The sequence below is a fragment of the Aythya marila genome, assembly GCF_965140915.1.
Source record: "Aythya marila genome assembly, chromosome: 3".
Lineage (NCBI taxonomy): Eukaryota > Metazoa > Chordata > Aves > Anseriformes > Anatidae > Aythya > Aythya marila.
The window spans coordinates 18,292,140-18,304,579 of record NC_139044.1 but is presented as its reverse complement, the minus strand read 5'-3'; the positions used below and the strand labels follow the sequence as shown (position 1 = coordinate 18,304,579).

At 45.8% G+C, this 12,440-nt stretch overlaps 1 protein-coding gene across 2 annotated transcripts; it reads left to right on the top strand.

Annotated features, from left to right (window-relative positions):
* The first annotated feature begins 1,126 nt into the window (after nucleotides 1-1,126).
* On the top strand, nucleotides 1,127-4,775 carry BATF3 (basic leucine zipper ATF-like transcription factor 3). Of its 2 annotated transcripts, none has more exons than XM_082755945.1 (3): nucleotides 1,127-1,341; nucleotides 1,940-2,044; nucleotides 3,966-4,775. In XM_082755945.1, the coding sequence occupies exons 1-3, from the start codon at nucleotides 1,306-1,308 to the stop codon at nucleotides 4,149-4,151; spliced, it is 327 nt and encodes a 108-aa protein (XP_082612071.1). In that variant the 5' UTR covers nucleotides 1,127-1,305; the 3' UTR covers nucleotides 4,152-4,775. The 2 variants fall into 2 exon arrangements, with proteins under 2 accessions (XP_082612071.1, XP_082612070.1); XM_082755944.1 differs by lacking the exon at nucleotides 1,127-1,341 and adding an exon at nucleotides 1,597-1,757 and having other exon boundaries at nucleotides 3,966-4,774.
* Nucleotides 4,776-12,440: the final 7,665 nt, after the last annotated feature.

Sequence of the window (12,440 nt, the reverse complement as noted above, 5' to 3'; positions counted from 1 at the left end):
CCACGGCTTCAGCCCGCGTGTGTGTGTGTAGGCTGCTTCGACGCAGACAGAAGTCGCTGATAAGCTGTGAGGGTAAAACGTAAACTCAGCCGCCTGGGCTGCTTTCTGGGCTTGTTTTCCCTCCTGCATTGAAATGTTCTGCCCTTGCTGCTGTGTTACCTGGAATTACTGTGTAGGCATTTCTGCAGATGTACCAGAGATAGAGCTTTAATACTAAGCAGAAACTTGTTCCCACGAGCAAATTTTGACTTTTCATTTCCTATGCCACTTTGAAGCCCCAGCAGACCATGCTCAGGCCCAAGGGAACCTTCCTGTGACTTGTCCCCTGCTTGTGGGGTCCTGGAAACCTCCTCAGGCTGCAGCTGCCAGGAGTTACCCAGCACCCAGCCGCTGGGTGCGGGTGTGATGGAGGAAGGGAGAAGCCAGGCAGGGAGAAACCAGGGGGCCGGGAACGTCCTGCAGGGCGCTCACAGCCCCAGCACAGCCTGTGGGTGCCCCTGGTTGAGGCATTTTGGCGAGGGAGCTGAAGGGCCCGTCAGGGATGTGGGTCCCAGGGGACACTGGAGTAAGGAAGGCTCGCTGATGCTTGGTCCTCCAAAAGCACCAGGTGGAGGTGGCCCAGAGGGCAGAGACAAAAAGTGCTCAGAGGTGGTGCAGCTGGGCTGGGGAGAAGCCCTTGGCCAGGTTTTTCAGCAGCACTGCCTTCGGGCCAGCTCCTGGCCTCCAGCTGCGTGCTTCTCTCACCTCCAGCACGAACTCTTGGCCGGATCTTCCCAAAACGTCGGGCTTTATTTACTCCATTTGCGGCCTCCGCAACCTCAGCTTCATCTAAGTTGCGTGACTCAAACTTCTGGGGAAACCAGGAGGATGGGGAAGTGCCCCTTTCATTGAGATACCTGGGGCTTCGTGCGTGGCGCCGCGGGACACCTTCCCTCGTGGGGACGCGTGTGCCCCGTGCGCTGGCACACGGGGTGCTGTGCACACACCTACAGCAGAGCGAGGGCGTTGGCAAGCGTCTGCCAGGGCAAAAAGGAATCCTTCCGAGCAGAGGGAGAAGCAGAGGCTCGGTCAGGAGCCGCGCTGCTCGCTGTGGCACAAGGCAGGGAGCCGCGTCCCGGAGAGCCGCGCTGTCCCCAGGCGCTGCCTTGCTTCGCCTTTACCAGAAGCGCGCGGCATTTCCTTATTATTTAAAGGAACAGGGCGAGGAGCGAAAGCGAAAATCGCTGTATTCCAGCCCCGATGCCTCGTCCTCACGCCGATGAGCCTCGCTCCCTTCTCTGAAGCCCACGGCGCTCGGAGGAGCCGATGGCGCACAAGTGCTGCGGGCAGGAGTGCGCGGGGGTGAGGCTGCGCGGCTGCTGCGCGGCTTTTGCGCGGCTTTGGGGGGGGGGGGGAGGGCGATTTTTTTGGAGGGAGGGAGGGGGGTTCTCCGGGGGAATTTCGGGCAGCTCCGTGCCCTGGGACCGGGAACTGGGGGGGTTCCCCCGGCGGTGGGGCGCAGCCCCCGGGCCCTCCACGTGTGCTCCATGCGGGCGGCGGCTCCGCCCCGGGGCCCGCAGGTGCCGGTGCCGGTGCCGGGCCGGGGCGGGCCGGGGGGGGCCGTGCCTGCAGCCCTCCCTGCCTCCTTCCAGCCCTCCCCGGGGCCGGGGCTGGGGCTGCCCAGCGGCGCCCCGGGGCGGGCGGCAGCCGGCGGCATGTCGGGCGGCGTCCCGGCGGCGGGCAGCGCGCTGCCGCGGAGCTCCGAGGGTGGCCAGCAGGTAGGGGTAGGGGCAGGGGTATGGGGGGGGGCCGGGGATGCGGTGGGTGCCTGCCGGGGACCCCTGGGTGCCTGCCGGGACGCTGGTGGGTGCCTGCCGGAGCTCGTCGCGCCCGCCCGCGGGAGCCCCCCCGCCGGTTCCCGGACTTGTTTCGAGGCGCTGCTGGCTCGGTGTCTTTCCAGAGTCACGAAGAAGACGACAGGAAGGTGAGGAGGAGAGAAAAGAACCGGGTGGCGGCGCAGAGAAGCCGGAAGAAGCAGACGCAGAAGGCAGACAAGCTGCACGAGGTGCCCGGGGGGCTCGGGGTGCCCGCGGGGCTGGGGATGCACGGAGCTCGCTCCCGGCTCTGCCCGGTGGGGATGGGGGGGACACGGCCGTGCCCGCACCTGGTGGCCCCTGGCCGCCTGCGAGCAGCTCCCCGGGGCTCCTGGTGTCCCTCGGCAAAGCTGCTCGCTTCTGGAGCCGGGGTAAGGCCAGCAGGAGCGCTGCGATGGAGCAGGGATGCCCCGGGGAGGAGGTGGTGGAGGAGGGGACCGCTGCGGGGTGGCAGCGCTGGCTTCACTCAACTTAAAACTGTGGTGTGGGGCAGAAATACCCGCTCGAAAAGGCTTCTTAGGAACTCCAAAACTGGCGCGGGAGCTCGGTTCAGTTAGCTGCTATGCATGTGTGCTCTGATAAATAGCAGTGGGTGTTTCCAAAAAGCATGAAAGTGGCTCATTCTTCCAGAAACTCTCAGCACTTCTCGATATCACACGTGCGGTTCCAGTCCCCAGCACAAACGCTGGAGGAGAGGAGTTGCTGCTCTCCGGGTCGGGATGTTGCCTGACACAGCAGCGCTTTTGTTGTAGCGGGGCTCCCGGTACCCCGGGAGCTGGTCCTGCTGCTGGTGGCTGTGCTGGTCATGTAGGGTGGAAGGAGCTGCATACGGGAGGCACAGGGTGGGGAGTTTGGGGTTTGGTTTTTCCCAGATCTCCTCAGTCAGTGCCTGACACTGCCAGGTGCTGGGTGCTTCTGGACAGGGCAAGCCCTGGCTTTTCTGGAGTCACTGCACCGTCCCACAGCCGCTCTGGTGTTCCTGCTGGGCTCGGGGCTCTCCCTCACGCTGGGAATCTTCATTCCCAGGTTTTTCCAGGCAGATCTGGCTGAAGAGGTATTCCTTCTTAGCAGGAGCAATTTGGTGTTCTCTGCCCTGCAAAAGGGATGGAGCGACTGGAGGGTAACGCTTGCTCCGTGGGGCTTGGGGCACAAGAGGAGAGCAGAGCCAGGGATGCTGGCCTCTGCTACAGGGATGTGTCAGGAGGATCCTGCCTGTTGTACTCTGTGTGAGTGGGTGCTGGAAAGGTGCCAGGGAGGGCAGGGGGGGGTCCAAGCTGCAGCAAAGAAGAGAAACAGAGGCAGCCTCTGGCTGCCCAGAGGAGCACTGTGCAGGACTCTCCCCTCTGCCTGGTAAGCAGCCCCTTGAAGGCACGTGTGGGCTTTGAAGCCTGCTCTGAAGCTTTCCCAGGGAGGTGAGATTGAGTGGGCGAGTGTTGAGCCCCAGGCCAGCAGCGAGGTGCAGACACCTGCAGGTTTTCTGTGGGCTGGCTCTGAACCTTGAGCTCTCTTCTTTTTGGGATGTGAAGTCTTGGCAGCAGGGACACTTGAGACCTGCAGCTAGCAAAAAAAAAAAAAAAAAAGAAAAAGTGACACGCGAGTCTCACATCCGTCACAGGTGCGTGCTGCAGAGCATCTCAAAACTCCCCTGCAGTTAACAGCAGCGTATTCATTGCCAGAGGAGCCTTGGCTCAAAGTCAGCCTGCTCAGGGACAAGCAAGGCAGTGGCCAGGAGTGCTGCTGACCAATTGGGGGCTCGGGACTTTCATTTTCATAGCTCTGATGGTGTGGAGCTGGCAGGCACAGCCTGGGGCTGGGAGGGGCACCACAGGGGCACCACCACCTGCCTCTGTAGCCCTGGGCTGCTGGGGAGCCCCCCGTCCAGGGGCACCTCCTGCAAAAGGAGTCGCATCGTGCTCAGGACGCAGGTCGTGAAGTACCTGCCCTGTTTAAGCACCCAGGTTTGCTCAAGGCTGTGCATGTCCTTCCTTAGCGTTTTGCACATTATAATAAGAAACCACGCTTCTTGCCTACAGTTACTTGAATATACTCAAGGTGGGAGCACTGAAAAGAGCGTTTTGACTATGAGTAGGCTTTTTTTTTTCCTCCTTCCAGGAATATGAGTCCCTTGAGCAAGAAAATACCTCCCTGAAGAGAGAAATCGGAAAGCTAACAGATGAAATGAAACACTTGAGTGAAGTGTTGAAGGATCACGAGAAGATCTGTCCACTATTGCACTGCACCATGAACTTTGTGACCGTACCAAGGCCCGATGCACTCAGCAGCTGCCTGCCCAGATGAGACGTTGCCTCCACCACCTCTAGACGCGATGTGTGAAAGTGCCAGTACGAGGGGAGATTTGAAGAACTGCATACTTAGGGCACAGGCCTTCCCTTGAAGGGGGCTGGACTTGACCACACAGCTCTTCTCCGTGTTGAAGTGTTTTAGTCTCCTGAATCTCAGGAAAACATCAATATGGAAAAAATGACAACTCGAACCACGACTTTTTATATTTTTGTAGAATCTCCGAGCCATGGTTTTGCATTCAGAAATGTCACAGTGCGATGCAGCCCACCATCGTGCAACGGAATGTAGACAGGGAAAAGTACCGGCCTTGGGCTGAGATGCCTTTCTCCCACGCATCCACTGCTAGCAACCCTTTGTCAGTTGTCATCCTTGTATATCAGATTCTGGCTGCTGGTTTGTGGTTTTGTTCCTTTTTTTCTCTAAACAGGTTTGGTTAATAAAAGCAATGTCCTATCTTTATGGTTTTCTCCACCTTCTTCGATATCCAATGTCCTTAAAACATCTCTCCTCTTTGTTTGCTGGTCAAATCCAAAGTCTAATGGTAATCTTCCTGTCAGTTGCTTTATTATTTTCTTATCGCCATTTCATTAGTCCCTCTTTTGAAATGCGTGTAAACCAGTGAGTTTTCCCAGTCTTTATTTCTTTACTATCCCCAATCATCAGCCTCTGCCAGCATTAATTCTCATAATGTTTTATATCCTAAAATACAGCTCAGCCAGTATCTAATAATGATAGTCTGCTCTGTGTGAAGGAAAAGCAAAGCAGTCTGCTGGTCTTACACATTTTTTTTAAAGAGCAGATCTTACATTTTACTCCTTTAGTGTGCACACTGAAAATTAACTAGGGGATTATTTGGGGTTAGGGGAATTGTTTGGATTTTTTTTTTTTTGGTAGTGCATTATCTTTATTCTTCATCTCGCATGTTGCTTCTGATAAGTGATGCCCATGGATAAAATGAGTTAGTTTGGCTAGGCATTTAATTCCATGTCCACATGGGATAACTGCATGCAATATGTCTTATTACTACTTTAACTATTTTTTCCCTTTCTTACCAAAAAGGAAGAATTATGACCATGTTTATGAGAAACAAACAGAAAAATGTTCTCCCCTTCTCTGAAGCTTCTTAGTTGTGTCAAGCCCTAGAAATGTGAATGCCCTAGACTGGGATCCAACAAAGAGTTGCTCACAGTGTTTACCAGTCAAAGAGCATCTCTGGATAATAAAAAGCTCTATCCCTTTGCAAGCTCTCCCACTTCAGCATTTGGTGATTTTTTTTTTTTTTTTAATTTTTTTTTTTCAGCTCAACTAATGAGATTAATTTCTCCCCTCAGCTGGATTTATGTATTTATCAGCAGGATGTGATCTGAAAAGTGTAAAAGATTTTATATATTTAGTTTCACTAGTTTAATTATGAATTACAGTTTAATTATGAAGACAGTTGACTGCACAGTTTCACTAATTCTATCTGCCTTCTAAAGGGCCTCCTCATGCCACTGTCTTAGGCTAGAAACTCAAGGTCAACAGGAGGAGGGAGTTTTTGGTTTCTTGAGAAGTTTGCACTAGGTTGTCCCCAAGAGAATTTTTAGCACTTGCAGAAGCGATCCACAGCCCAAACGTGTTGTTCAAAGTTTCTTATGGTCCTGTAAAAATTGATTCATCATACAAAGAAAAGCAGGTGCAGTCCCTGCCAAGGAAAATGAAAACTTCAGGACACGTTGCAGTATGCTTTTTGGGTAATGTCCTTGACAGGATTCTTCGTGTCACCCTTAATAAAGGAAGCTATCTTGAGTATCTTCACCCACCCACCTACATCCCTTCCCCTCTGGATGCCACAGTGTAATTTGGGCTGAGTAGAGGTGTAATGGAGAAGGTGGAGCATAGTGGAAATGAACAACGTTTGCTCCAGTAAAGTTCATTATAGCTTAGGATGGTCAGAGTGCGAGAGGGTATCTTCTGTCTCTTAGATGTGTATGTGTGGCTGAGCTGAGGCTGGGGATGAAAAGGAGCTAGCTGAGGTCAGAGTAGATGCAAAAGCGTGGTATCTCCTATGAAGCCCTGCAGACCCTCAAAAATGGGAGGAAAGATCAACTACCTTGTCTAAGACAGTCCATCCCAGCAGAATCCTCCTAAGGATTTTGTCCAACAGGTGCTTTCCTCTAGAAGGGGAAGAGTAGTCACCTGTGTGAAATCATCATCCTTACACATGTATTCTTATAAATATCTGCCTAGAAACTGGCTGCATGTTATTATGTAGTAGCCCAAGTCCTTTTGTATGTTCCTCACCAGTAAGCAACGATCTTGTTTTGCTCTGCAAACTTCAGTCCACTGTTTGTGCATTTAAGTTTATCGGCTCATTAACTGCGCAATGTCTGTGCAGAATGTAAAGGGGAAAACAGCTGAACTCACAACAATGTCGTGTGCTTGCAACAGCAGCCTAAGTCCAAGGCTGTGCTGCTGTTCCTTGGAAGAGCTGGGAGCCCCACAGGGGCCCTCACGACCACAAGTTCCTTCCCACAGCCACAGGGTGTAGCTCCAGCCTGTGCCTTGGGTCCCTTACTAACAGTGTGCTTTGAACCCTTGGGGCAGGGACTGCTTCTTCCTCCTGCATCTATTGCATCACTTTTTTTTTTTTTTTTTTTCCCAGCACTGTTACCAAAGGGCCTTATGCATCATTCTTCTGTTTAATAGTTCAACGAAGGCATCTATCACAAACTGTGCTTTGTATGAAAGAAGTTCAAAGGCATTTGAGAACCCTAAGCAAAAGAAGTGAGCAAAATGAGTGTCCCAAACTAGATAAACCCAACATACTGATACATTTGTAGAATTATTGTCATAGCTGAATCATGTTGTGAATGACACAGTGACCTGTTAAAGCACTGGCTTATGTATCACTAATACAATAATATGCACTTGGGCTGATGACCCTGTTTGCGGGAGCTCTTCAAAAGGATTTATTGATTTACAGAGAGTTTCAAAACTGAAAGTATGTTCTGGAGCCTGGGATAATTGTAACATGAATAGGGAAGCAGAAAGGAGAACAGAAAGGAAAAGGCCCGTTTGTTAAGGAAGCAACAGAAAGTTCTTTTTCAGATTCAGACCTCTCCTTTTGCAGCAGGGTATTACACCATCACAAAAAATGTTTCATACCTATATATGGCTAAAAAACTGCTTGACTTATTCTAGCTTTAGAAAGCTTCCAGATAGTTTGACTTGATCCTTACAAATGTGGTTTGCATTATACTTGCATAATTTTCTGATGCGTCTACCTAGGGAAGATCTTTTCTATGTTCAGGTGCTGGTTCACGTGAGAAATACTATGAATTGCAATCCTGTTTGTGGTCATGTAATATGGATGAGGGTTGCCAAGAAAACTGGATTTTCCCTCTTATATTCTCAATGAAGATTACAGTTAGTCTAGATTTGCTTAGTGTGCATTTCCTTTTTGTATTTTCTTTGAGTCTAATGAAAAATCAAAATGCTCAGTTCAAACTTACCCAAAGATAAAAATATTAATTCTGGTAAGCAGACTGGGTCCAATTCAGCTGTTGTCTATTCATTTCTTTGAGTTGATGGTGGGTCAGATTTAAATTCATCTTATTTTTAAAAGATAATTCTGGCCTCCAAAGAGAGACAGAAAGACAAAGTCAAGCTTCCCAAAACTGTTAGAATATAACAGAGATCAATTATTATACCTCAAGAGAGTTGATTAGAAAGTCCCGCTCCTGCCCACTGATGTTTTATATTTATGCATGTGAATATTTATGTGTCTTCATGTAGTCATCCAGTCCTGCTAAAAGCACACCTTAAAAAAAATAAAATTCAAAAAGCCTACAGACTTTGTGTCTTTCTGTTCTTTACCTGGTACCTTTTTTACTGTCATCTGCTGATCCTCCTGTACTACTCTGCTGCTGGTCTCACCTGCACTTGTTGCTATTTCCCTTGTATTCTCCTGCTGTTCTATTTCAGATGCTACATATTCCCCCCCATTCTTCCTTTGTTTTACAACTGTTCCTGTGTGGCTAGGTGACACCACTGCTTAATGTTATCAGTGATATAGGAACAAGTTTAATTTGTAGGAGAATATAGAAATTCAACTTTGCTGATACACCCTGTACATGATTAAAGCATATTCTGTGTGTCTAGCTTTGTCAGTTGAATACTAAGGAAGGTGTCTGAGCAGTCTTTTAAAGCGTACTTAGAAGTGACATAACCTTTACTCTAGCCTATAAAACCCATACTGTTTCCTGTCCATAGATGAATGCTTTGCTGCATGGCTTTTGGGGTTTCCGTCCGTGAATCAGTCTTGAATTTCTGCCTCAGTGAAAGTGATAGATAAAACAACCATTAAAAAAAAAAATCCCTTTTCTCTTCTTCCCATCAGTGTGGTGATATAATTCCTGTCACAGGAAGGAAGCACGTATGATAAGCAGGAGAAGCAGTGGGTTTATTTACTGTTAGAGACTAACGTTATTCTCTTGACAGGAGGGTAGGAGTTTTCTTTTTGTAAGCCCTGGTTTGCTCTCAAATGGTCACTGGAGAAACATTTCACACCTACGCACAGAATGTAGTGTGGGCACCTATCTACAAGGGAGTGAAAGAATTTGTATTAATTCTTTGCAGAAACGCGCGTTCTACACTGGTTTCACTGGAAGCAGGAACAGTCCTACAGCTGTCTCAGAGGACATGTGGCACTATGCTTACTAACCTGGGTAATATTTAACTTGGAGTGGTTACAGACTAACTTGAAGTGGGTAATTCTTAATAAGGAAACTATAGTAACAATCATCCCTGAGACTGCATGCTGCTTTTCTGGTACTCATTCAACTGTTTTTTTGTTTTTTGTTTTTTGTTTTCCTAGATAGTTCCTATGGAAAAAATCTGTAAAAATTGAGTAGGATTTTTTTCACCCACTGTAGAATTTTAAACCATGACATCAAAAGGGCTTGCCTAGTCTGGAAATAGCTGGCATAACTTTTGTAAATACTCTTGTTCTCTACTAGTTATGTATTTTGTCTGCTCTAAGGGAATCATTATAGTTCTCTTTAGAAGTGGATAAAGCTAAACCACAAAGGGCTCTGTTGGTATAGAATGAAAACGTTCATTTGGGGAGTTAGTACAGAATGACTACTGTGCTTCAGTTTCAAAGCTTTTCTTATCCTGAATCAGCTTCTCCATGTAGCCATATAGAAAATGATACCCCTAATAGGTGTTTTTGTTTCAAATCTGCATTAGAAGATTATTTTTTTTAATGGTATATGTTCAGTAAGTTCTACAGCCTGCCAGTATAGCTTTTTGCACTCATCCAGGCACCATCCAATGAAGTCTATCACAGTCCATTCCCCCCAAAACTCAGTTCTGGCTAGACATCTCCAGTTCTTTGTCCTCTGGAAGAACTTTCTCCTTCAAGTGTCTCATTGTGGACATACTGTCACGTTTTCATCACTCTGAATTAATAAAATGTTTAATTTCTTGAGATTCTTATAAGGAAACTGTCTTGGCATAAGAAAACTACTAATGTTTGTCTTCCATTGTAAATAGTAAGAAAACTAATTCTGTCTTAGGTAAAACAATTGAGAATAAGGAATAAACAGTAAGACTGCTTAAACACTTGATGCAACACAAGGTGCAATTACTCCAGCTGGAGATGATGTGAATTAGTACAAGAACTGAAAAATAACCAGAGGATGAGCTGAAGGAAGATTTGAAAAGGCTCCCTTTTTTGAAAAGGGACCTATCCAGCTAACAAATGATTATAAGGGGAGATTCTCAAGGACTGAACTCAGACCACTTGTTTAGAATCTTCTGTACAGAGCTTGGATATGGAGGAGCCATTAGTACAGAGGAAAATGGAAATACCATGCAAGAGGAACAGTGTGACCTTGGAGATGAGAATAGAAATACAATTATCATTAATGATGCAAAGTTTACAGTCACAAACTTGAGCTAATAACAAGAATTTTTGTCACAAGGTGGAGACTGATTGAAAATGACGATGAAATGAAAAAGCACAGGCATATTAGTCAGTCACTGACGCTTGGGCACCAACACACTGAGGCAAAAAGGAAGTTAAATTGGAACTTAGATGTGTAGTAATGGGATTATTTCTTTATGTGCATTTTTGTGTTCTTTAAGAGAGAAATGTCCATATAACCGTGCAAGAGCCTGATGAAACAAAATTCCTCATCTGGAATTCTGCATACATTTCTGCTCACCCATGATAAAGAAAGGTGAACCAAAGCTAACGTATGTTCATAGAAGGGCTGCTATGAAGAATAATGGAATGAGAAAAAAAAATTTGAGATCTTGTTTTATGTTGTTAGGCAAATAGTCTGAGAAGCATTAGGAACACAGTCTATGTAGTTACAGTGGAGTAAGGATCATGGCGGGGAAAGTATTTTAGAAAAGAAAGAGTGTTGGTAGAAGAATAAACAGGAGTAATTTGTATGTCTTTTTGAGCTGTATATGTGAAGAAAGAGGTTCAGGAATAACCTTCCAACAGAAATGGTGTGTATGAGCAGTTTTGTGGATAGGTATGTATACAGACAACCTGTTATTTTTTAGGCTGAAGTTTTTTTATTTGATGTGAGACCAATTGAGTATACTGGTGATCTGAAAAATTTCCTCCTGTCCCATCTGCTTTAGAAAAGGTCTGCAACTGTTCTTAAAAAGCAAGAGGATCTTAAATAAAATAAAATAAAATAAAATAAAATAAAATAAAATAAAATAAAATAAAATAAAATAAAATAAAATAAAATAAAATAAAAAAATAATAATCCCCGAGATCCCTGCATCTGACATCTTTACCTAGCAGCTCATTTTGACAGGAGAACTAATTCATGTGTAAGATTTTGTAAAACAAGTGTCTCTTGTCAAATTAAAGTATTGATTAAAGTAGGAAAAGAGCAGAAAAGAGAGGGAATTTTCTTCTTCTTGATGCCTACCATTGAACCATGTCACCTTCCCAGAAAAAAAAAAAAAAAAAAAAAAAAAAAAAAAAAAAAAAGCCGTTCACAGAGAAACAGAAACAAAATATAACTGGAATTTTGGTAAATTTCCCAAACTGTTTAGTTGTTTATTTTAAAAGCTGAGTTATTCCAGCTTTGGGAATATGCATTTGACAGAGGAATGCAGGCAATTTTTGTTTCTCTTACATCCAGTTCATTCATTAAATATATAAACAGGATGTCTTTAAGATCAGAAAGTTTTAAAACAGGATTTGATACTAAGCAAGAAAGCTGCTAGTTCCCTTTTAGCTCTTTGAGTTTCATCTTTGCTTATCAGAGCTGTTTTAGGGTACAGTAATTTCCAAGTGCACTATTGGGTTGCGAGGTAAATAATCTCTAGAGATGAATATTTTTGCTTTCTTTTTTACTGTAAATGACAATAGTACACAGGGCTAGAAATTTCCCTTGTAAATTCTGGTCATCCCATTTGTTTGCTAAGTTCCAGTATGGACTCGGGACCTATTCTGTCAGAGCACTGAGATGTTACGCATCCTTGCTCATGCCTTTCTAGGGGGAGGTGATCCATCAGCTGTGCTTAAGGGTTTGACTTATGGCCCAGGGCCATGGAATTTGAAAGAGCCTTTTTGTTCATACAGGTGAGGTGACAAATTAAGTATTGTTTCTATAAGAACAGAAGTCCAGCTTTCCAGGTCAATAAAATGCTGAGAGAGCTTGCCTTGGTATGAGCCTTGCCGTGCTGGTAGTTCCACACTTCTCCAGTCTGGAGTTTCAGATAACTCAGGGAGTCTCAAAGAGTCAGTGAGGTCAGCCCACGCAGAGCAGCTTGCAGCAGGAACAGGATCTAATTGCGGATACAATTCAAGCAGAAGAGTATAAACAAGGATATGGGTGGCTGAGAGTTGTAACGTGAGGTTGAATGATAACTCAGGCCTTTTATTGGCTGTTCTATATGACACTCACATTATAAGCACATCTGTATTTTTACCAGCCTGCTAAGAAACTGTGATCAAAACATTTTCCTCATGAGTTATTAGATTAACAAGTGTTATATCAGTCTCATATTTTGTAATATTCTACTTAATTCATATGAAAACCAATTTCTGCAGTTTTCACTAATTGGTTTTGCATCACTACTTCTTTCCATATAGTTTCTTTACATTTCCACCTATAGAGGGTCACTATTTTTAAAATTCAGGAAACAATACATGGCTGTAGATAATTGTTTTTCTTTCAAGTTTTAACTTTTATAATGATTGAGAAAAATGAAATTATTTTACTTTTAAACTATCATTTATATACATTCAAAGGAAAGTAGGTA

Coding starts and splice junctions, on each gene's coding strand:
- BATF3 (XM_082755944.1), top strand. CDS start 1,695: ATGTCGGGCGGCGTCCCGGCGGCGGGCAGCGCGCTGCCGCGGAGCTCC. Junction 1,758..1,939: donor GCTCCGAGGGTGGCCAGCAG/GTAGGGGTAGGG, acceptor GTGTCTTTCCAG/AGTCACGAAGAAGACGACAG. Junction 2,045..3,965: donor AGGCAGACAAGCTGCACGAG/GTGCCCGGGGGG, acceptor TCCTCCTTCCAG/GAATATGAGTCCCTTGAGCA.